Below are 24474 nucleotides of genomic sequence, written 5' to 3'. Positions count from 1 at the left end.
TATGTAATAAAGTATTTATGATATGAAATTATGTCGGTTGTTGGACACAGCATGCAAGTATGGAGGGCTAAAATTACGATTCTCCCCACTACCTTCACCCCCTGGAAATCTAGAGTACTAGAAAATACAACATTGTATTTCTGTAACAAATGTCCTTTTAATGTCATTGAGATAGATCTTGTCAGAGATACAGTAGCAAGATAATATTGTTTTCTTGCATATCTGTCCACCTTTCTATTATGTATAAGAATATGTACATTTCTTTTGTAGCCACGCCATGAATACTTTAATGTACCAGTGTACTAAATGGCTTCATTCATCATGCATGCAGAATTTCAGAGGAGATAGACCTGTGACTTACTCATGACAGAACATTATCATCAGCTTGCTGAATCCAGTCATCCTGAATCTAATAGAATGCCACAACCATTCTCTGCTGTTGTACTTTCCTCTTCCCCCTCTGTTTTACAGTGTTGTCTCTTCACATGTCTCGTTTCAACAAAACTTGTGCTTGTTGGCATATGGATTAACTTTTTTATTGTGTGTAACCTTGAAGTCTTATGCTTAAAAGTTCTGTAGCATTTTCTGAGCTAAACATCTATATACTGCAACACCTATTCTGTAACATTACTCAAGCTACATTTGTCTTTTAAATAGGTTGTGGTGGTATTTAAACATATGCTTAAAGTCTGTAGCTGAAGTTAAGACTTACAGAGAAAGTAGTGAAGAAGTATCATGTGAAATGTGTGTACACACAAGTATTAAATGATGCTGAATGAAATTCTGTGTAGACCATGCATCTTAATTAAAGGTGCAAATAACACTATCCCTTTCTGAAGACTGGCACAATGGTGTGACTGACCTCACAAAAAGAGGGACCCAGAATTGATTAGGTCAAAGAGAATGATGGGTAAATCTGAAATTAAAACACTTGTATTTAAATGTGCAGAATGCTCTTGTGAGTAATTTAACAGTTACTGCCACCGAGAATAATATCATTGCTTTACAAATGAATAATGGAATCATAGGAATCATTAAGGTTGGAAAGGACTTCTAAGCTTATTGAGTCCAACCATTAATGGTTAGGGTTGGAAGGATATAAGTCTATTAACAGTATGCTTGCAATATGCCTTCATAAATTGGCATTTCCAATGCAGGCTGCCTTGTGTATTGGAGAACTGCCATGGGGGTGAATAGAAGTGCTTTCAGTTGAAAAGTGGGCAGAGAGAGAGGGCATGTAATGCATCCTGTTTGTAACCTAAAACCAGTGCTGATTCTGAAAATTTTCCGTGGATTATCAAGGAGGCAGTTACTAAAACAAACCACAAACAAGCTAGTTCCATGTTCTATATGTGGTAATGCACTACTTTCCAAATGTTAAACTGACATAGAAATGAGGAGATTTAGGGGATTAGACAAATGATTTGGATTGGATTTGCAGCATTCTGAAATCTTAGAAAACAAGATCATAGGAGTGGTTTTCCATTTCCAAGTTTGCCTTTTTTTCTGTAAGCCATTAACAATGTGTTTGGATGTCTGGGTAATGCTGCTTTAGCCTGCATTATTTCATGCCTGTTGGCTTAAAATGCTGTGCATTGAGCTGTAATGAGATGCTGTTTTTCTTGTTATCTGTATACAGCTGCTTGCTTCTAAATGACTAGGTAATGAATTAGCTTTTCTGGCATGTTTGAAATAAAGTATTGCATGCACTTTTGTCTCATGTGAATGACTTTTTTCCTCATCTGTGTTCTGATATTTCAAATTTGTTTTGTTTGCCTTGGGTGATTCTGAGCTGCAGATAGTATGTAACACTGCAGAATGTTTTACATAAGAATTGGATAAAATGTTTGACACTTAGTAAAGCAAATAATGTGAGCAAAACATAATATAATTCTATTTGTTTCTTAAAAGTAATAATTAATGAATTTATTCCTCTAGCAAAAGACATTAGCCTTTAGGTGTTCCTTGAGATTGTTGATGAGCACATAAGAAGGCACATCCTAAAAATTAAAATGTGTCTGAGTTCTGTGGGTGATATATATGTGGACAAGTAGCTAATGTCCTTGAAATAGGTTGCTTTTAATGATTAGTCAGACCTACCTGAAGAAATTTAGTGTTTAAGTATATGCCTGCTGAAAATCATCTCAGACTTTGAATTGGCAGGGAAAACAATGATACTAAACTGCTCTGAAAACAGGGGCACCACTGCTCTGTGTTTCTTCATAGCTATAAAGAACTGTGTTTTCAGGTAACTTTGTAAATATTCTGCTGCAATCCTGAGTCACTCTTAAGTGCCCACTGCTGTCTAATCGATTTAAAAATGAAAAGTGAATTTATTTCAAGTATTCTGAAGACCTTGAAATGCTTGAGAAATTGGATTCTTGTAGAATTCTCTTGAATTCTGGTGCCAGAGTTAACAATATAGGATTTGTTGAATAAAATGCCTTACCTTGGTGGATAGGGGAGGTGTGTGTCTTCTAAAATGAATGCAACAAAGTAATCTGGGAATATAATACAGAAAGTTTTATTAAAAATGCTACATAGCCATTTTTTCAGCCTCCTTTTGGGGATTTGTTAAAATACACACGTGAATCTTTAATTCTGCCATTCTGTCTGGCTTTGCCAAGGTCATTGCAGTTCTAAGAATATTTTAATGTTGCATCGCTGAGGGAAAAAAACAAGCCAACACTACATCTTTAATACACTAAGTATCTTGTTTTCAGGTTTAACTTGCTTTTTTATTGCAATTTTTTATTTGCTGCTGGATTTTAGAAGCCATCTCAAAGTGCTGAGAGATGGCCTGTTCCAAGCTCTGACTGATTTTTGAATGAAGTTACCTTAAAGTATCATAGCTTGTTCCTTCACTGCTGAATCACCTTATACATGAGCTGAATGATGATAGTAAAGTCAAGGTTGATAGAGGCAATGTTCTGATGTTATTTGCAAGGTTTGAGGTGTTTAATTTTGTGTTTTACTGACATTATTTTTCTAATAAATATTTGAAAAGCAGTTGAAAATAATTTGTTGGCTGCCTTAACTGTTATCTGCCTTTTTTTTCTGCTGCATGACATGTCTTGTTTTAGGATGCTAAAGTAAGTTTATTTATACTCTTGATATTAAAGCTTTTGTTTCAATATGGACACAGTATCCCCTTTTATTTATGATGGCATTGTTAATAGTTATGGAAAAGCTCAGCCTAATGTTTCTAGTTTAAGCCATTTCTTTTCAGATGTTATGGAAGTAATGAATATAAAACTGATGATAATTCTTTGGAATTTGATATTAAACAACTTTTTCTGAATCTAAAGAAAGCTTTCTAAGATTAGAATTAACCTAAAACTTTATGCCTGGTGTGGAACAATAAAATTCCTGTCCTAAAAACTCCTCCCTCTTTGAAAGGGATCAGTTTGACACCAGGCATACCAAGGTACCTTGACCTGGTTTTATTAATTAAGCATGGGATCACTGTATAAAAAAACAAACCAAAACTCTTTTATAATGATCTTAAGGGATACTGTATCTTAGTTGCATCAGTAGTTTAATTCACCCATTTATTTGTTATTCCTGGACAGATTTTTGAGGCCCTTGAAATAATTCACCACAAAATTCACTTGACTCCATTGCAAGATCCTTCCCATCCCTCCCCAGTTCCTATCTGTTACTTAGTTGTGATTTGTTCCCTGCTGGTACATCTGAACTGTTTTATTTTTATTATTCTTATGGGCAATAAAATCTACTAGCTCTTCCTGTGAACCACAGCAATCTAATTAACAGCTCTGAAAAGTGCAGCTAATCCCATGTTTGTAAACTGCAGTGCTTCCATGTTTTCATGTCTTTTCAGCTTTGTTTTTAATTCAGCATCTTCCATACTAACTCATGTACAGCACCACTCAGTAGAAAGTGTTCATTTACTCGTGTCTCAAATTTTCCCTCCGTAGGAAGCAGAGACCCCACGTAGTGTACTTGAAGAAATTGGATTGACATAAATCTTCTCTTCAGCTGATGCCATCTCAGTGTTCCATACTGTAAATGTTCACTGCCTTCATTGTAATGTTTAGCTAATGGTGTAAGATGCTGTTTGTCAGTATTACTGTTTTGCTAAGCTGCTTCATTTAGGCCTACAAGAAAAATACTTTTTTTTTTTAAAGGGAACAAGAAACCTAAGTTCAAAATGTATAAATGAAAGGGAATTAAATTGACTCAGTATTTCCCTTCACTGCATTTATAGGAAAATTGCATTTGACTTCGATAAGTACTGTTTTTTATAAGCAAACTTGACGTCAGGAAATAAATATATTATTATGACATAAGCATAGCCTACCTAAATGAAAAGAAACTACTTGGACAACTCCAAATATAAAATCTTATGGTGTAGAAATTGTGTTTATGCAACCAAAGAATTTGTTCATCTACATTTTAGTCACCACTTGTGATTATTCTGCTTATTTCAGTTGTTGCATAAAGATTGGAAATATCTGTTTACTACTGAATTTGTCATTATACCAAAGAATCCTGCCAGGATCTGCATATCAAACTGGTAAAAAACTGTTAAGATGATAACTTCTTTTTTTAAAGAAAACTGATCAACTTACTAGATATGAAGATGTATTTCAGTGTAGCTACCTTGAGCAAAACTGTGCAAGTTACTATACTCCAAAGGGAATGCATGTAGGAGAAAAGGAAAACCAACCCAGACTGAATAAGGAAACTGGTTTTAGGTCTGATATTAGCTTGCTTTGACCATGAAGACAAGAAAGGAGGTCAGCTTTCTAACTGAATAGGGAGATGCATAATGAAACTGAATACTTTGAAAGATGGGAAAGAAGCTTTACAGAAGGGACATTTTATTTTCTTTCAAAGTCTGCCAATTAATTTGTATTTATTGGTGTTTTATAGTTATGCTTTATTGGGTGTATAGTTACCTTTAGGACACACTAAGTATCAAAGTCATTTAACTGCTTTTCTTGTTCAACATGTTGAACATATGACACATCCCTTACAATACTCCCGTGTGTTGTTGTTGAACCAACTAATTTGCAGTGAGATTTGTATAGTATATTCACTACACATCATGCAAACTGCTATCCAGTAATATTTTGACACTTTGAGCAGACTTTCAGTAATTATGAACTGAGCCTGTTTCACTTGTGGAAATGTGATCCATGTGTGGTTTTGAGGAGACAGTGCGAGTCCCCACCTGGGAGTAGCCAAGTTCTGTTGCCTGTCCCCATGCTGTGGGTTGTCCCCTCCCTCTCCACCCAGACATCTTTCCCCAGTTCTGGCTTGTTCACCTGAGTAGTGCCATGTTTTCACACAGCTTAGCTCAGGCAGTGGCCAGCTGGAGTGGGTTCATAGTACCCAGCCAAAGGAGAAGTGCTGCCCCTGATCCAGAGCCCAGCATCAACACTGGAGGCAGTGGAGTGTCCAGCCAGGGCTGGGCTGTGTGTGCCACTCCTGTGGCAGTGCCCGTGAATTCAAGCCATTAGAACTTGTCCATGGATGCTCCTTCTAGGATTTACACACAGATTCCAAATGACCAGAGACTGTCCCAGGGCATTTCCCCAGTGCACAGCAGGCAGGGATAGATGAGGGTAGAGGGGTAACAAAAGGACCCTGTGAGCGACATTGAAGTGGAAAAATGCATTTAAGCCAAACCAGAAGCAATTTTATATGTATTAAACATGTTTTTAAAGTTTTACACTGTCACTTGTATGTGCTTGGCTGGATTAAGCTTTGTTGTGATTGTGACAAACTGTTTGACCTCTGTCTGTCACATTGGTTTAGTTGTAATAAATGTCCATTTTTACACCATTGCTGTGTTTATATGTAATTAGTGTCTGTATTCACAGAGGAAAGAAGAGACCACTCAGTGCTGGCTTAGAAAAAGGGAAAATTTTATTACAGTGCTTAACCTGTTCTTGAGCACTTCATTAAAAAATGTTGAGGATACTGTGTCCAAGTTATTTATTTACATCCGTTTAAATTGTAGAGAAAGCAATAAATTAGCAAGTTTTTTGAAAGCTTGCCACATTAAACATGAAGTTTATTTAAGTGGATGTTAAAATGATGGGGTAGTACCACTTCATTTGAAAATTAATCCACATGTTGAGATTCTTGGATAATACAGACTGAATATTCAGTTCTTTTGATAGAATTCTGAGCAAGTCAATGCAATGTTTGCAATCCTAATCTCAACCAAAACGACATCAGATGAATCTGCTCTCCACCTTTCTGAAAGAACTGAACTTCTTGATGCTATCGGCAAAAGCATGAGGAGAAATTAACCTATTCAGGCATTTCTGGAATTAATTTGAAAAATGGAATTCTGGTTTTTGAATTTCCTGTCATGTGGAGAAGGGCTGGGGGGGAGCTAAAGAATAAATAGGAATTTCTGGATTGTTCAGGCAAGTTGATTGTTTTCTTGAGTGTCTTCAACTTCACCGACTTAAGTCTTTAACTGGAAGAGACCTTCCTAAACATTGGCTGTTCCTTTTGGGGTAAGGCCACAGTGGTGGTCACCCTGTGGCTGCCTCTGTCAAGTTCCCAAGTACCAGGGGTTAGGCTTGTCCAGCTTGCTTTGCAGTCTGTCCCATGGCTCAACAGTGTTACCTGTCCATGTCACATCACTTCTGGTTTTCAGCCACAGAGAGTCACTCCACCTGATACATCAGTGCTGAGCAGGAGCGTATGTGGAATAATTGGGATTTATTTTAAACTTACAGTGGAAGCAAAATGAGCTGCACTCTTTGGATGATGTAAGAAAGTAAATTAAGCTTGTAGGTTATTAACTATCATAAACTTCCATCTTTCATGTTTTGTAAGAAGTGCTGATCCAGGACAGGAAGCAATAGCATTTTTAGCAGGCTCTTGCATGTCTTTAGAAAAAGACCAAGTTACTTAGTGCACAGGAATGTCACGGGTAAACCAAGTGAAGTTTCCCATACAGTGAACGTGCTGATGCAAAACTGGATGCAAAACAGCCATGCTGCCATCACAGGGCATGAAAGTGGGAGAGGAGTCACTTGGGATGCATTTTGGACAATGTGCCCTGTACACAAGGGCTGGGGCCAGAGAGGGAAGGCCTTGGTGGGTGTCCCTAAGAAATGCCTTGCATTGAACACAGAGACACGTGCCACCCCTCCTAACCCAATGGGGGTTTGCTACTCTGGGCAGGCAGACAGGGAATGGAATCCCACAGAAGTGGCTGCCAGCCACAGCTGGAGGGGGGGCACTCTGCTGCCAGGGGCAAGCCCAGGTTCCTGATGCCTTAATTCTGCTGGGCAGCAGCAGTGCCTGTGCCCACAGGGGTTGCCACTGTCCCTTTGTGCTGCTGAACAAGCAGCACTGCTGCCTGCCTGGGCTGTTCCTCCTGAAGGGCAGGAGCAGCACCTGCTCCCCATCCTGACTGAAGCAGCTCGTCTGGCAGGCCCTGGCACTGCCACCCTGCACCTCTGTGTAAAAGCCAGGATTACTCCAAAGCACCTCCGTGATCCCTGCTGAATTCACAACTGAAAAATGCATTTTGAAAGCTGCTGCTTTTAAGTAGTCATTAAAGACAAAACAAAACTTGGCCCATATTAAGTCACTTTATAAGGTCCTTTTCTGTGGAATATGCAGAAAAACACCAATGGGAATAAGCTGTTCTTTACAAATTTAAATCCCTTCTGTGTTCTTCTGGGGCTTTTTCCCTTTGGAAAAGAAAATAATTAAGCCTATCATTAAAAAACTTCTAGTCTGTCTCTCCAGAATAAAAATAGCTCACTCAGACAATAATAAGGAAACACAAAACCATGCATATAACACTACTTAACGTTATGAAGCAGAGAAACAATACTGAAAAATACGAACTCTGAAGTTAGAAAACTGGTGGAATCCCATGTTTCATGCTAACAAATGCAAGCTAAATGTCAGATCTACAGCACTCAGATTCTGTGTAATAAACAGATGGTATGTGAAAGTGAAGGGCAATCAGAGTTACCAATCCTACACTGCACAGGTACAGCCAGCACATCTGGTTCCAGACCTCAAGAAAAACAAGCTAAAGCTTCAGCCATTGTAGTAGCAGAAATAAAGTATATTTAAATTTTTACATGCATTTCTGAGCAAGTTTGGTTTTTTAGGTTTTTTTTTTTTGTTTTGGGTTTTTTTTTGTTTTTTTTTAATACAGCCACTCAGCTTCCCAAATCCTTTTACAAAACTGTGGGGACAAGGAGCCTAATCACCCATGGAATTTTCACATGGTTGTTAGTGGGCACTTGGTTTCTAATCCCATGGAGGCCTGATTTGCTTATTTCACCTGACTGGTCACAGGTTCCCACCACCCACCCCACCAGTTTTACTTGAGCTGGGATTATGCTCTGTGACATCTGGCCGTGTGACACAGGGGGCAGAGTGTCTGCACAGGAACAAGCCAGCTCTCCCACCAGAGCTGTGGGAAGCAGGGCAGCCAGGGAATGGAGGATGGAACTGGCCTGCTGGTGGCCAACTCAACCAGAGCTTGCCACATGTGGTGCAAGCGACCCAGAGAGACAATTGAGCAGCTGTAAAAAAGTAGAAACCTCAAGGAAAATTTGTCTCTAAGTTGTGGTGAGAAAAAGGTACATTATAAGAAACTGGCAGTAACAAATTTCTCAAATGGAATTAAAAACTTAGTGCTGTCTATCCTTTGAAATATGCCTTTAAAAAATTTACTATTTCAAAAGTTATGCTAATTAATTACAATTTCTACATCTGTTAATAACTAAAACATTTAATCAAATTAACTAAGCTACAGCTCTGCCTACAGTTATGACAGTATATAGTTAGAGTTGGGTTTGAACTGAACACCACTTTTGTTATATTACTCCATATTGGACAAATTACACATGAAGAAAGAAGGAAAAATGTATAATCAGCATGCTAGGTGCACTATGCATTTAGAAAAACAAAAACATATATATATATCATGTCCAGAAGCAAAGTTCACTCAATCTTAACTAACCTGGAGAAAAATGTCTGTGCTATGAGAAATACTGTTGGTAGAGTTCAGATACCCCGATTTTCTAAGGGAGTTTTATGTTACATTGCTGGGAGTTGTAATGAATTCCTATTTGGGAACATTTCATGCCTGCTTTAGGCTTCCAACTCATGGGGTCTGATGGGTTCTCTGAAGGCAGGAGCCCAGTTCTTTGGAGAGGCTAAAGCCAGGGAGGTATCTCTACAGACTATTAGGGCACCTTGAACCTTGGTGCCACAAGCTCTCTCCAAGTGTCTGAGAACACTGAGGTGCCCAAGTTAAAATCTGAAGATAAGCCATGTGAAATACAGTACATCTAACAGCATAAATCTTTTAAACAGAAGTGAAAAAATATTGGTAAGGGTTTATCTAACTGCAGGTACTTTGCTAATGTAGCTGCCATTTCAAGAAGGTTTTGTCCCAATAATTTAATTTTTATGTACCCTACTCTTCACCTTGGCCATAGGAAAGCAAGGCAGTAGGGTGCCTTAAACTATTTGTAAAATTAACCTAAAAGGCTCCAAGTCAAGTCCTCCTCTCCCAAAACCATAAAATATTCTTTCATGTATAAACCCTTCAGCTTCTTCAGCCACTCTGCAGCCATCTTGACTGAGCCTTCACAATTGTCTTTGGTTCCCAAATGGACACTTTCCACCCCTCCAGCACAAGTTAGGCAGGTTGTTTTCACCTACAAAGGGTGTGCAACCAAGAGTTATGCAAAGTATTTCTAGCCTCACTCGAGGATTACAGTTGCATGGTCTCCACTCTTACTTGGGGACTAAGGTACTGAATAAACTGATTATTTCTCTGTGTATTTGCTACTTGGTTTTTAGTCTACTGCAATCCCTACAAGCAATCAGCTCAACAGCTCAGTCAGGGCAGAGAAAAATCCAACACTCATGACCAAAAAGCTCCTACTGGGCAAGTATTGTACAATCAAACAATGATGTCTTTGAGATCCCTTTTCTCCAACTCATAAAATGATTATATTTTCTTTGTCTAAAAAGCAATTTCCAATAAGCAGATGAAAAATACAAATGGCAGTTATGTACACAGACCTGGATCTGCAGTGTGCTGGGGTGTGAATTTACTGCACACCGGCTGTTCTGTACTAACTCCTTACAGGAACAGTAAACACTTAACATTCACATAACAGAAATAAGCAATATACCAAAGAGGCTTCACTTCTCTATTTGTACTCAGTGTGCATCCAAGTGTTGCAGCAGTTCAGAGGGACAAAGTAGCTAGAGTACTTGACATTCACACCTTCTATAGGACTTAAAACTTTTAATTTTCGCACACAGTAAACTACGTTCCTTTATTAGGAAGAAACATTTTAATGTGCAAGAACACTTTATTTGAAATTCAAATATATCTGGTGCCCTATTGGGAAGATTTCTTTTGTCAGCTCTATTTTTATCAATTAGTGATCTCTGAAAGTAATTCTCACTTTGTTTTGGGAGTTTCACTATTTTTTCCTCTGCTGCTTGATCTCTTTTTACCCCTGCTCCTGGATCGAGAGGAACTCCTGCTCCTGCTCCTGCTCCGGCTGCGTGTCCGACTGTGGCTGCGGCTGCGGCCTCTCCTCTTCCTGCCCCTGCTGTGGGATCTCCTCCTCTCCCGGCTGCGGGACCGCCCCGAGCGCCGCCGCCTCTTGTTTTTGCGGCGGCTCTTTTTCCTCTCGGATTCTCCGTTCCTGCGGTAGGAGTGCTCGGGGCTCGGGCTGCCCCTCCTCCTGGACCGGCTGTAATAGTCGTCGCGATGGCTCGATCTGTTTCTCCTCTCAGAGTTTTTAGACAACTGATGAGTCCGTTCAGGAGAAATACGTATGTCTCTATTGGCCTCCCAAAACTCGTTGTTTGGATTTTTGAATACGTGAAGAAAGTTGCAGTGTTTCCCTCTTGGACACTTCTGCCTTTCAAATAAGCCTGCAACAGATTAGGGTTTGCTTTTTTATGAAGCAGACCTCTTAAAATCTCTCTCCTCATTATGTACCAACCGGAAGAAATGTAATAAACTGAATTTTGCTTCTCCAAACAGAAGAACATGCATCTGACCACCTATCAATTTAACTCACGCAAGATTTATTTTCACTGTGTACTTTTTTTGGAATTAGCTTTTTAACGGCTATGAAGATCTGGTTTTCGCTTAGAACAAACTTAGCTTTTCATTTACTTTCATTGAATTTTATTTACCTTAATATAAGAAGGTAAATCTAGATAAGTCACATATTATATTTACTGCTCACAACTGCTGACAGTCAGAAACTGTTGTTGCTTCTCAAGAGTTCCTGGAGTTTCACCTTAAGATTATTATTTCCAACCCTAGAATCCAAACCTTTTTTTCTAGACCATGGTAAATGCACTAGAACAATTCAGACACCTACATGACATGTTGAAATACTCCCTTTCTTTCCTGGATCTACACAAGCAAGTTAGCACGTGTCTTCCAAACAGAAATGAATACAACATTAAGAAGATCTGAAAGCTACAGCCTAATTCCCCTTTTTCACTTCCATGAGTGAGTACTCTTCATAAGTACTACACATTCTCTTTTCCAAGACTCACCACATATGGCAGTTTTCCACCTTGTCACAGGACAGAATTCACAATGAAGCTGTCTGCCTGCATACCATCGTCCACTGAACAGAGCCAGAGCTGCCTGACAGTCCTTCTCCCTTTAAAAAAGTAGAAATAACAGATGGCATTACCATCACACAATCATTTCAGACACCCCTTACCAATTTTGGGCTCCCACTACAGTATGAGAATGAACTGCATGGATGATACAAACATTTCTTATTCATTACTCAGCTCTGGAATTTAGTTGTAACACTTGGTAAGACTGTGTACTTACGACTGGTACTGGACGTACACATTTCCTCTCAGGTGAGGCTCATAGTTGCAGCTGACCTGAGGGGATGGAAATGAAGTTAGGGCAGTGGAAGGTTTATGCTGTACAGCAGCTCACACAATCTGAAATGGGCAAATCTCATTTATGACAGTTCATATCAAATTAGAGATTATTTTTTTCTGAACACTTAGGGTTAACCAAAAAACAAACCAACCAAACCAAATGAAAACAAAAAAAAAAAAACAAACCCAAAACAACCCCAAACCCAAACAAAACAAAAAACCCCTCCAAAAAACCCTTTCTGGCTAATGTTTGACTGTTTCCAGCATTATGCTTTGATTTACTCTGGGATCTTGGCTTCACTTAGTCCACAAGAAAGCTTATACTCCATTGTCTTGCACTTGTCTGGGCCAACAGTGCAACAGCCAAATCCTGCTCTGACATTCAATAGTAGTATCCTCAAATTCATTACAGTAAGAGACTCTAGAGCAATGTGTCCTCACAGCATCCCTGTGAAATGGGTTCAAAAAGCTGAAGACATCATCTTTCACTGTACAATTGTGAAAAATCTTTTCTTGTAATGATTTAGCATTCAAAGTGTATCTAAAGCTTTCAAAAATACACAAATTACCTTCGACAAAACTTGCTGCTAGTTACAAAAGATTCTGAGACAGGCAGGTCCAAGCAGGTGGAACCCAGTTCTCCAGGGCAAACTGTGATTCCAGCCTCTGTTGCCCATAGACCTCTTCCAATATCTGCAGCAGACAGGGTTAGTGGCTGCTTTCATCCCTGAATCATGACTGACCCTCAGGGAATATCTCTTTATAGGCTGGATCAGCAAAGGGCTTCAGCCACAATAAGAAGCACTATAATTATTACAGGAATGGGAGTCAAACTATTTGAGATAAACAGTGTCAATACAAGAAAAAGAATGATTTTACCATAGACATTTTTGGGTAGCAAAGAACTCTAGTGTTCTAGGGTAGTGTTTTATCAGGACTTTCCAGATTCTGGAGAAGCTTCCCAGAAAAACAGCCAGAATAAAACCTTGGGCTACACTGGAAAAGGAACTCAGCTGAATAAAGGGTGTGTATAATCTGACTGGAAACAGTCACAGAGTCTCAGCCCACTCCCAGTTAAGATCCCTGGAGCCAACATGCCATCCCAAAACATCTCTAATGTAGAGAAAACGTGCATGAGAATCATCTTGCTGTTGCACAATTACCTCAGAAGCCAAGGAATGCCACAACAACAGTAACAGGAACCCAAGCAGGTGCAGCTTAGCACACCTGCACAGAACAATGGTACATAGCCAAGGACCTGACTTTGCTGGTAAGGTTTTTCAAGCCATGCTCCATAGGGATTCTGCATCCTGTTTTCTAGTAGAGGACAGCCAGCTATCATTCCATGAGTCCAAATACGGAGGGGATGCTCCAACTCCTTCAAACAAGTGAAGGTTTCTTACTTATAAAGTTCATTATACAACTATAGAAAAGTCACTCTCTTACTTTCCTCTTGCTTGAAATGTTAATGCCATCTCAGTCCTGAGGCAGCTGTCAGTAGATGAACACAAAAGAAGAAAAGGCACTATGTGCCTCCTGTTGACTGCAGGAAAACACTCAGGTATGGCAAGCAGAAAGGGATGTTGCAATAGATTCTGATAAAAGGAGATTGCACCATGCAAGCTGCATAGGGGCTACATGGGACTGTTAACACACATCATTGATCTCAGGTTTCCATGTACAGATCCCCCTTTATCCCCGTAAGAAATAACAGTATAAATGGGAAAAAGTGCAAAACACTGAGCAAACCAAATGCACAAACTAAGGATGGATGACGAATCTCAAGACCATTTATATAACTTACCTTTCTATAATTCTTCCAACTGAAATACCTGCTATATTTTCAGTTCATTGTAATCTGATTTTATTTTATTCAGCCAGTCCTAAAATAACATTGTTTGGGTGTACACTCCCAATACATTTCAAACCCCCAAATACAGTAGCTCAGATGTATTTATATTGTCTAACAGTCTTAATGGACCCTCTGGGGGTTTGCACAGGATAAGAAAAGAAAGGACTGAGATAAGTGGACTGCTGAGCAGTGTGAGTAACTTGCAATATAGAAGCACAAGCTTTTATAACACTTCAGGGGAATGGGAGAGAAGATTCACCCAGAGTAAGATGGTGCTCTGTAAGAACAGTGACAAGTTTACAGGTGACATGAGAGATGCACAATTTGCTGAAAGGATACTGCATAGTTCCCTAGTGCACACAGAATTCCTCTTAAGGCTCCTAAACCACACTTAGATGCATACCTTGAATTGAACCACCTTCCCTACATTCTGAAATTCAGGGAGCACATCCTCATAGAACTCCAGGAACTGCTGGTAGGTCTCCTCATCACTGTACTCCAGACTGGCATCCGTGTCGTAGTCGTCTCTCCGGCACTGCTCCATGCCAAAGGTGATGAACATCCCTCGCACGAGCAGGGTCTTGCTGGACGTGGGGTAGTTATGCTTGCGAGAACACCTGGGCAGTGTAGGGAAGAAAGGAGAGTGGAAAGATTGGCACTTTCACCAGAAAACTTGTTGAAGCTTCAAACATTTGTCACTTTCAGTTACAGTTATTATAAAAGAAAATCCATTAGTGGAAGATCAAAATATTTCAATTACTAAACCAAATCTTTCGGAGTGAGTTTGTACACAACCTCAATGCTTCCTTAATGCCATTAACAAACACATTCTTGCTTAAGAAAGCAGAACTACAAAAGCTATAGAAACCAGTGTCACAATGAGAACAAGTAATTTCTTTTAGGCTTCTGGGGTTAATGCATTCCCATTTTCTGAAGGGCTTAATAAATTGTCAGGAGTCTTTCTATAAAGACATTTTAAAGTATGTACCCACTCTTTTTGCAAACTGAACAACTTTTACTGAAGTTGGTCTCATCATATGGGGGTGGAAAGCAGGAATGAGGAAAGAACAGCACATTTAGACCTGTACCTGGATGGTATTTTTCCATTTCTAACAAAAAAAATCCCAAAGCAAAACACACAACCCCCCCCCCCCCAAAATCTAAAAAAAACCAAAAACCCAAAAAACCAACAAAAAAGATTCTTCTAAATCAATTGAATTGTAATCTGCTTCTTCTTGGCAGCCATAAAAAGTGTTAGATGTCTCTCACCATCCACCACATTCAGGCTACCTTGCTGAAATACAGTTCTCCCCTAGACATGTTCAGGTTTAGTAAGAACACAGATGTTCCCCATCTTTATTTCATGTGCTTTATGATTCCCATTCAGTACATCCCCAAGCAACTAGGTCATGCACTCTCCAACACACTTCTCCTTTTCAAATGACATGATGAAAAAAACATCCAGACTAGTCTAGTCTCTTTATGTCACTGGGCAGCACAGACAAACTGCAGGGAGGTCAGGTCTCAAAATGGACAATCATAACCCAGATTTCAGCTAGGAAGTTTTTCTGTACCCAGTCAGTCAGAAATGGACTCTCACCGTCTAGTTGACCTCCTAGACTTCAAAAAGCAAGCAACAACAACAACAACAACAACAAAAAAAAAAAAAAAAAAAAAAAAAAAAATCCAATCTCCAAACCCAAAATTAAATCATGAAACAATTAATTTGATGATTTTTTTGCATTTTAGAAATTTCCTCCTTTTGCTGTTCAATTTCAGTAATAGAACACAAAATATTAAATTCACCTAATATCATACACAAAATTATGTATTCACAGACAGAAAAAAAGGAACCCCAAGGAAAATGAATGACCCAGGAATCCCATATTACTGCAAAATGTTAGGGTTTGAATTACCAGGGAAATAGGTAGTAGCAAGCTCAGCCAGTTTTAGCCTCTTCAGGACATCGTGATCTTTGACAAGATTCAACAATTATTTGTTGATAACACTGGCTCTTAGTTTTTCACAACTCCTTCCAACCCATCCTTCCAGTCCTACCCTAGCTATACCAGTCCTACTTACAGAGCACCAGATGTTGAAATTACTAGATTATGAAGAAAGCAGGTATGTGAGGAAAAAGAAGGAAGATGAAAGAGAGGTAGCTGAGATCAACAAGGGTGAAAAAGAGGAAGGGCAGAATATGATGTTTCTCAGTATTTATTTTCCAAGGGTTATTAATAGTTCAAATGCAAAGTTCAAAGCAAAACTGAATTTTATGCAATCCATAAAGTTTATCTCCATTAAAGACCACTGGCACAAAAACACTGCAAAGATTACAAAGACACAGGCATTTGAAAAAAATGCTGTCTGAAGTGGCATAGTTGGTGAAATTTTTACTATGGAATTCAACACGTATTTCAGAATAGAAAAAGAAAAAAAAGATGTGAACTTGAAGCTTTCATATAGTTGAATTATCTTATAATTATCCACATTATACATCACACTGGAACAAATTACTCCCAGGACAAAGAAAACTACAATAGTTAGACCACATGTTTCAGTGACACAAGTTAGTAAAATAATCTTGTAAGTTTTTGCTCAAGATTCGTGTAATAAATATCAGAGTCCTTCCCTGATAAGCTGTTGTTTCTCCTTAGCACAAAAAAGAAAAAAAAAAAGAAAAAAGAAAAAAAAAAAATCCAGAATTTTCAAGCCAGAAACTGCATTTGGGTCATCATTTTTCGTGATCACCAGTGAACATGAGCTCTTTTATACTTCTGGCTTCTTCTACATCTTCTGGGAACAAGTTTGTCATTTGTTTCATATGATAAAATATTTTCTTTTTCAAAGCTGGTAAACATTCTGAGACACCTGATTAAACTGCAAATAATCATTCCAACCCTACTCCTAAGATGCTGCTCATCTACCACAGGCATCTTCCATCCCCCTCTTTGAAAGCAGAGTCTGGACTTGCCAGCCACTTCTACAGAGGTGTTGAGCTTCTCTTTTTTTGCCTTTTAAAACACTTCCCTCCTGAGATAGGGGCACCCTATCAGTACCAGAATCACAGCTGAATGTATCACACATTTAAATAGTGAAAACTTTGGAAGCTATCTGACAACTTTCCCAAATGTGCAGATTTACCTTAATTTACTTTAGTCCATTTGGGATTTGAACATATGTAAATTAGAAAATACAAAAAACTAGCATCTGACATACCAGACCTGTATTAACAGCAGACAATACACATTCTATCAGAATATATCTATGCATGACTCTAAGCTAAGGAAAACTCAAGTCTGACCAATGTAACCAGAATGCATCATCAATAATAGGCCATAACAATAACCAGCTCAATTCCAGCAAGGCAATGCTCTGCTCTCAATCCACATCCAAATACACAGAAGCATTTTATGCAGCTATTCTTCTCAGTTTGCTTATGACCTAATTAAGTTGCCTCCATTTTATCTCCCCAACACATTTCTATCCTGGTAAATACTCAATGGATTACCTGTCTCCAAATCGGCAGGAACCTGTTTTAATATAAAATGGGCAATTTGCTCTGTCCTTCTCTGTTCCCAGGTTCTCTGGGGGCTCTGGGTTATGCCAACTCACACCATTCTCCAGCTGTAAAAGAAATTAAAAGAAACAAAAGTTAGAAACAGTAAAGAAACAGAGTGTCAAAAATAAAACTTAACAACTGAGTAACATGCAAAAAATAACAACTGAATTCACATGCAGTGATGAGCACTATGTTTCTACAAGGCAAGCTGAACCTATTGAAAGCATTGTTTGTCAAAATTGCCCTGTGCTCTGGGTCTCACTTTATACACCTGTGCCATGGTTTAACCCCAGCCAGCAGCCAAGCCCCACAGAGCCACTTGCTCACAGCCCCACCAAGCAAGATGAGGGAGAGAATGAAAGGGTAAAAGATACAAAATTGATGTGTTGAAATAAAGACAGTTTAAGAGGGAAAGCAAAAGCCAGGCATGAAAACAAAGCAAAACCAGGAATTGATTCACTGCTTCCCATGGGCAGGCAGGTGTTCAGTTATCTCCAGGAAATCAAGGCCCCATCACATATCATGGTTACTTGGGAAGACAAACTCCATCACTCCAAATGTACCCCCTTTCCTTCTTCTTGCCCTGAACTTTATATACTGAGCATGATGTCAGATGGTCTGGAATATTCCTTTGGTCAGCTGGGGTCACCTGTCCCAGCTGTGTCTCCTCCTGACAAAACATGCACCCTCTGCCTCTTCAGCAGTGTGACAGTAAGAGAAACAGAAAAGGTCTTGGGTCTGTGTAGGCCTTGCTCAGCAATAACAAAAGCATCTCCACATTTTCAACCCTATTTTAAGTGGAAATGCAAAATGAAGACCCATACCAGCCACCATGGAAAAAAAATAACTCTATCCCAGTCAAAATCTTACAACCTGGCAAAGAAAGCTAGGACTATTTACTTATTTTTCTCTGCAACAGCCCAAAGCTCAGCAAGCTCATCATTATCACTGTTATGTGTATCTAGAAAAGGCTAAAATAAAAACTAACCTGCCAAAGGCCAGAACTTAAAAAAAACCATATAATTAGCAATGGAAGTAAAAGTGCCCATACTGATCATCTGGGATCATTAAGATTTTTATACTTCAAATTGGCCTCACCAAGTTGTAAGCCTTGAATGACTACAACCAAGACACATATTTAAACAGGAATTTTTATTCTAACCAAACAATCTGTAAAGCTGAATGCCTAAGTTCTCATTTTAAATCAACTGAAAAATCTTTTTATTCACAAGCAACATTTGACCCAGCTACTAATTCTGTTCATGACTTGCAGCCATAATTTTCTATCACCAGAACAGCCCTGTTATGTCAGCAGTAACTGAACCCTGAACTGATGCTCTAATGCAGTCTCTAACACACCACATTTCTGACTATTCCTAGCAGATATGACTGCTAATGCATCTTCAGCTCTAGGCAGGCAGCAGTTCAAAGCAGTTTCCTACCCATTTTATGAAACAGATTTCCTACCTAAAAACTGTTTAAACATGATTTGGAACCAAATCTAACTCCAGTGTAGCTATGGCAATCAATAAACAGTGGATAACTAGTTAAAACTTATTTTTCAAATTCCTGCAATGGTTTAAACAGAGCAAGAATCTTCACAAGTTTAATCATGTGACAGAGATAAAAAGCCAAATTATTCTTTAAGGCAATCTCTAAGATTCAAATGAAAACTGCATTTTTTTCCATATTACCAGCTCAAGATTCATGCTCTTCAAGGCATCCAAGCAGTCAAGCTTCTCCCTCCCCCACCTTTTTTTCTTTTCCTTAAGGATCTGTGCCCTCCTCCACCACTGAATCCTCTTATTTAGAGCCTGACATCTGCTTAAAAAGACAGGTTTATCTTGCCACCCAGGACTGACAGATTTATTTAGAATTACAATTCACAAATAAACCATCATGCATAGTGTTTTTTAGCAGCACACAGCAGTATTTCCAGGTTCATTTTGACTCAGACCTCCTGAACAGTCATCAGCATGCACAACTGCACTGCCACCAACCAGCCAGAAATATGCTTAATTATGTTCCACCCAGTAAATAATTGTTTACAGCTCATGCAAGCCACTATATATTAAATTTATTCAGGCCATTAGCTTCTTGAGAGCAGATGGACAGCATGCTAGAAGGCAAACACTGGATGGAAATTAAATTACTTTTCAGTTCTTTTTTCAGAAAGTCTCTGAGCATACCTGGCTTTCAGCTTGATCCAGCATCCTCTGCACAGCTGCCTATAAATGGTGCAAACACAGGACTAGTGAAAACCCTGAGGACACACAAAACATCTGGTTTCTTTAGTTAAGAATCTAATTTACAATGCTTAGTGATTATGCATAATGAAAGTGTGATGAGGTTTGCTTTAAAAACAGGAGATTTACTTTGGCTCTGTAGCAATTCATGTACAACAGAGCTGTTAAAGGATACATCAGACAAGACCCTCACATAGATGATTTTCTAAACTAAATAATAGAATTTAAGCATCAATAGTTCAATGACAGTTTTAAAAAAGAAAAATAAACATTTATGTTGTCTATCTCCTGCTCTAGTACACAGCCTGGTTACAGGTAAGTTCATATAATTGTTTAGTTGCACGAAATGTTTTAACTTACACATTTTATGGAACACACAGAAAAATGGAATGCTTAATGAGCCTCTGTTAAAGCAAGAGATGTAATTGTTAAGAAACTTAAACGTCCTAAGTTAACCACATCTAGCCTTCCAAATATAGGAAAGCAATGAGGATATTCTTTCCCTTTCTTTTTCTAAGTGGGCTGAGCAAAACAATATCACTCTTCAAAACTAGCTGGACACTACTTCTAATAAATTGTTCTATAAAGTTCCCAGAAAAAAAAGACATTTAAACATAATCAATACAAGAAAATATGCTAGGATTGGTTTAATTTGGAAAAGAATTAATTAAGTTAAAAAAGAAGTAAAAATTTAAAATTGCAATTCAAGATGAGGATCCAGACAGCATCTGGTACTGATCAGCAAGGATGTCAGATAAAAGAAAACGTACAAAAATGAAACAGAAAAAACAAACAAAACTTCCTGAACCACACAAAGAGCAACAACAAAAAAACCAAAGTCAAAACTACACCTTGCAAAAAAGCCTCAAACCACCATCACCATCAAACTAGAAAATCTATTTCTTCATTTTAGGGAGGAAAATTAGGGTTTTTTTATATCACTATTTGAATAAACTGCTCTTTCAAGTCACAGGCAAAAGCAATTAAACAACTTTCTGCTGCTAAAATGGGCAGCTCTGCTCCTAGCTGGGTAATCAGTTTCCCTCTGGGCACCAGTCATTGCCCTCTATGAGCCAATTTAACTCACTATCCCCATAAATAATAACCCAGAAAAACACAAAGCAAGGAATCCAATAACCAAACAAAAAAGAAAGCTGCTTCCAGGGACACCAGTTCAGGGACACCAGTTATCTCACTGAGGGCTTAGGCAAACCCAAACACAAGGACAGAGGGGAGGAATAAAATCCTGCTGTTATCATGGTTCAACTCTCTCCAAGCTAAATAAAGGGCATGAGCATTGTCTTCTCTCCCTAATCTACAAAGAAACAAATGGGCACTTGAACACCAGAGGAAGTAAGACAGGAAATACAATAACTGCTGTTCTTTGGCATCCCTAATTCAAGTGTTTTTCATAATCAGTGGCACAACCAACTATTAACTGCAGAGCCATAACTGTCTGCTCATGACTCTTCTCTGCTGTGGTTATCAGACACAGATGCAAGACACATCCCAGTGAAATGACTGGCAACTTTGTGATTGTGGAGAATCTAAAATGACCAGATCCCAGAAAGCTGCAGTCACTCTTCAGTGGCACTAAGTGGCCAGTCCTCACACTGGATTACTGCATAGGACATTTTACATTCAGGTCACTGAACTTCTAAAACTTAAGAAGAATGTATAATTAACAGAAATGTTATCAATGACTTGTATCTTCAATATAATTTTTTATTCCACCCAAGGAGCTCTGAAAAAGATACGTCCTGTTGGATGAGTCAGGTAAAGAAAAACAGTGACACATCTTTTAATTAAGAACTGTGTTAAGGAACAGCAGCAATGTACTTCTATATTCCATATCCTCTTTGGGCCATTTCTTCAGCACTGACTGTGTTCAACTAGGACATTAAGGAAGGATTATCTTTAACACATGATGCAGAAAGTGCACTTATCAGAACCTATATTAGCACAGTACCTTCTTATTTACCTGATGTAAACAATTACATACTGTGAACAACCAGTGCATTAACAAGAGTTACACTGGATCCCCTGGATGCTCTTTAACACTGAATAATGGTTTAGGAACTTGGAATGGGTTAACTAATGCATTTGCTAACTATAACAAAATCCCTCTTCAACATGCATAACTGTAGCATCTGATCATGTCACAGGATATAGAACATGTATATCCTCCCACCACCAAGAATCACCTCTCTCTCTCTCTTCTCTTGTTGCTTCTGCTGTGCCACTTCTCTCTCTTTTCTTTGCTGCTCTTCCCATTCTTCTTTGATCTTCCTCTTTATAATTAAAAAAATAAGGAACAATGCTTTACAATCAAAGTAAAAACTACCATGTCGCATTACAAGTCCTTGAACATTAAATTTTCATCCAGTGAGAAGCAACTAAATCTCTGACAAAAACCCTTTTAAGAGTTGTTTTCTTCTCTTTTCAATTTGCTTTCCTATACAAAAGAGTGGAGAATCTATGCTTTCAAACACATCAGTATCAAGAACAATGGGTCCATCACAAAATAATAACAGTTATTACACTAAGTCTACCTTGTTGCCAAACACAACTGTAAGGTTTTACATCTTTATACCTCTTCTTCTTCCTGACGCTTTCTTGCAGCCTCTTCTTTTTCTTTCTTTAGCTTGAACTCTTCTTGGGCCTTTTCTTCTCTCAGCAACCACTGCTCATGTAGTTTTTGTCTACCAAAGAAACCAGACACCACTTAGGCCACCAGCTTAAGGACTACCCATGACTGATGCAACTTTCATAAATACAATTCAAATTTATTACTACAGTAATAACTGCAACTTATCTAACCTTATTTAAAAGAGAAAATTCCATAGGAATCACTCAGGCTTTAGAGCAAAGGACTGTGTAGCCTGACATCTTCAATAAAGATTGTATTTCACAGAATATATTCAAACTTTTTAAAGTATTAAAATTAAATTGATTACGGAAGTGTTTATTACATATATGCCATTTTCTAGATTTCTCACCTTTCTGCTTCAAGTTTTTTTTCTTCCTCTTCTTCCTCCTCATCTTCCACTTCTTCCTCTTCCTCCTCAGACACAGATTCATCTTTTTCTGCAGCTTCTGAGAGAAAAAACACAATTCAATGCATCTACATAACTGCATGCTACCACCAACACAGATACAAAAAATACTATCTTTAAAAATAAATAAAAACCCAAACCAAATCACTTCTAGTTCCACTGACAGAACCAAATATTTCAGTTACCTGAGTCCCTAAGCTTGGCAAGTGCCTGTCGCTTTTTTTTTCTCTTCTCCTTCTTCAGAATAGCTCTGTACTTTTGATGGCTGAAAATGAGAGAACATTATTTATGTTAAAAATGCCAAACAATTAATTTTTACTGTCAAACAAATAATAATTTATTGTAATGTAAATTATACATGCACTAAATTTCCTTCAGCAATACAAAGTCCCACAAACTGCAAAATTAAAAGGCAATTATCTGAAACAGTAACTCCACAGCAGCATCTGATGTGACAATGAAATCTGTGGCTGTGCTGTTCAGACTTGCTGGGCAGCAGCAAGAAGACACCACACACAGGGGTCTCATCTTTTTTGAGCTCTGCAGTATTTGACATCATCACCAACTCCATGAAATCTCCTTCAGCTCCTGAAACTTCTAGATAAGATACAGGAGAAATACTTGGGGATCTCCTACCCTACACTTTTGGTACACCTTTCAGCACATTCTAGTCTTTCTTTTACAGGACATGAAATTTCAGGTCCTTTCTTTTGTCCTTTGATATTCTCCACAGGCAGCAGTCTCAATGTACAGCTAACAAAACACACTCACAGCCCCCACAGACAATGCCCAGCACTGCTCTTCTGCTACACAAGCTCGGCCAGACTCCTCCTTGCTCGTCTGACAGCTTTAAACAGATGCCTACAAGCAGCACCATATTTTCTCTATGGATAAAATGCCTCTAATGTCTAAAAGCCTTTTCACATCAAGCTCTTTTCTGTCAAGTTTCATTCTATCTTTCGTCTTCCTAGCCAGATCATAATGCAGAAATAGGAAGGAGGAATAATCTTCAGCTCTTGTCATTGTAGCCATACCAAATGCTGATGGGACATCAAAACCTTCCCCTTTTGGAGTGAGTAATTTTAAAAGACTCCACAAGTGTGACTCAGCCAGCCAGAACTTCACCCACATTTCCAATCCTGTCCAGCACTGCTCGCATCCTCAGCACCTGTGTGTGCCGAGGTGTCCCCACGCTCTTGTCCCGACAGCAGCGCCCGGACCGCATCCCTCAGCGGGTGCCGGGGGCTGACAAGCGAGAAGCTCCTCCCAGTTCCCTGGGAACTTCGCTTTCCTGGAACCCAAGGAAGGAAGGGCCGGAGGAGCTCCCCTTGCTCTCAGGCCAGCGCACAGCTGGCGCTGCGAGCGGCGGGCTCGCCTTTGGCGGAGCACCGGGAGGCGCACCGGGGAGTCCCGCTGCGAGCGCGGCTGTCCCGGCCCGCGCGGGGGCTGCACGGCTCGGCCCGGTCACGCAGCCACACCGCTGCCCGCCCGCCCCGCCACAGCACGGCCCCGCTCCCGCCGCCGCCTCCGGGCCCGCTCGCCGCCCCAGCGCGGCCGCGCTCCCGTCCCGCGACCCACCGAGCCCGGTCCCCCCGTCCCGCCGGGGCACGGCCGCGCGGAGCTGCGCCACTGCCGGGCCCGGCCACGGGGCGGCCTCAGCCACGGCCGCCGTGCGCTCGGGCGGTCCCGGCCGGGACGGGGCCGCGACTCTCCGCGGGCCCTTCCCCTTGCTCCGGGGGGTCCCGGCCCCGGCCCGGCCGCAGCCTCACCTCGGCTTCCCCAGGGGGGGCTCGGGCACCAATATGGGCGCCGCCATCTTGCGGTACCGACGGGACGTCACGTGACCCC

The 24474-nt window shown here is 39.7% G+C and overlaps 2 protein-coding genes across 6 annotated transcripts in view; one reads left to right on the top strand and one right to left on the bottom strand.

The window, feature by feature from the left end:
• Window positions 1-4141, top strand: part of AP1S2 (adaptor related protein complex 1 subunit sigma 2) — a 28574-nt gene extending 24433 nt beyond the window's left edge. For 3 of the 5 annotated variants that reach the window (XR_013775238.1, XM_079313348.1, XM_079313347.1), the window contains one exon: window positions 271-1709. Coding sequence is in view for 2 of the 5 variants with exons in the window: in XM_079313348.1 (XP_079169474.1) it covers window positions 271-306 (36 nt within the window). In the remaining 3 variants the exon portion in view is untranslated. Of the gene's footprint in view, window positions 1-270; window positions 1710-3938 lie in introns of those variants that run through there. The other 2 variants (XM_079313344.1, XM_079313345.1) reach the window with 1 other exon arrangement.
• A 1403-nt stretch (window positions 4142-5544) lies between these two features.
• Window positions 5545-24474, bottom strand: ZRSR2 (zinc finger CCCH-type, RNA binding motif and serine/arginine rich 2). The gene is made up of 11 exons (XM_079313249.1): window positions 24396-24474; window positions 22812-22891; window positions 22570-22666; window positions 22164-22272; window positions 21775-21861; window positions 19514-19552; window positions 17274-17389; window positions 14166-14379; window positions 11852-11907; window positions 11563-11672; window positions 5545-10923 (listed from the first exon to the last, which is right to left on the bottom strand). Exons 1-11 carry the CDS (start codon window positions 24440-24442, stop codon window positions 10442-10444), a joined length of 1437 nt encoding a protein of 478 aa, XP_079169375.1. The 5' UTR covers window positions 24443-24474; the 3' UTR covers window positions 5545-10441.

The sequence above is a fragment of the Erithacus rubecula genome (assembly GCF_903797595.1).
Source record: "Erithacus rubecula genome assembly, chromosome: 1".
Classification (NCBI taxonomy): domain Eukaryota; kingdom Metazoa; phylum Chordata; class Aves; order Passeriformes; family Muscicapidae; genus Erithacus; species Erithacus rubecula.
This window is presented reverse-complemented; position numbering and strand designations above follow the sequence as displayed.

Coding starts and splice junctions, on each gene's coding strand:
- ZRSR2 (XM_079313249.1), bottom strand. CDS start 24,442: ATGGCGGCGCCCATATTGGTGCCCGAGCCCCCCCTGGGGAAGCCGAG. Junction 22,273..22,569: donor AAAAAACTTGAAGCAGAAAG/GTGAGAAATCTA, acceptor TTTCTTTGGTAG/ACAAAAACTACATGAGCAGT. Junction 14,380..17,273: donor TCCTGCCGATTTGGAGACAG/GTAATCCATTGA, acceptor TACACTGCCCAG/GTGTTCTCGCAAGCATAACT.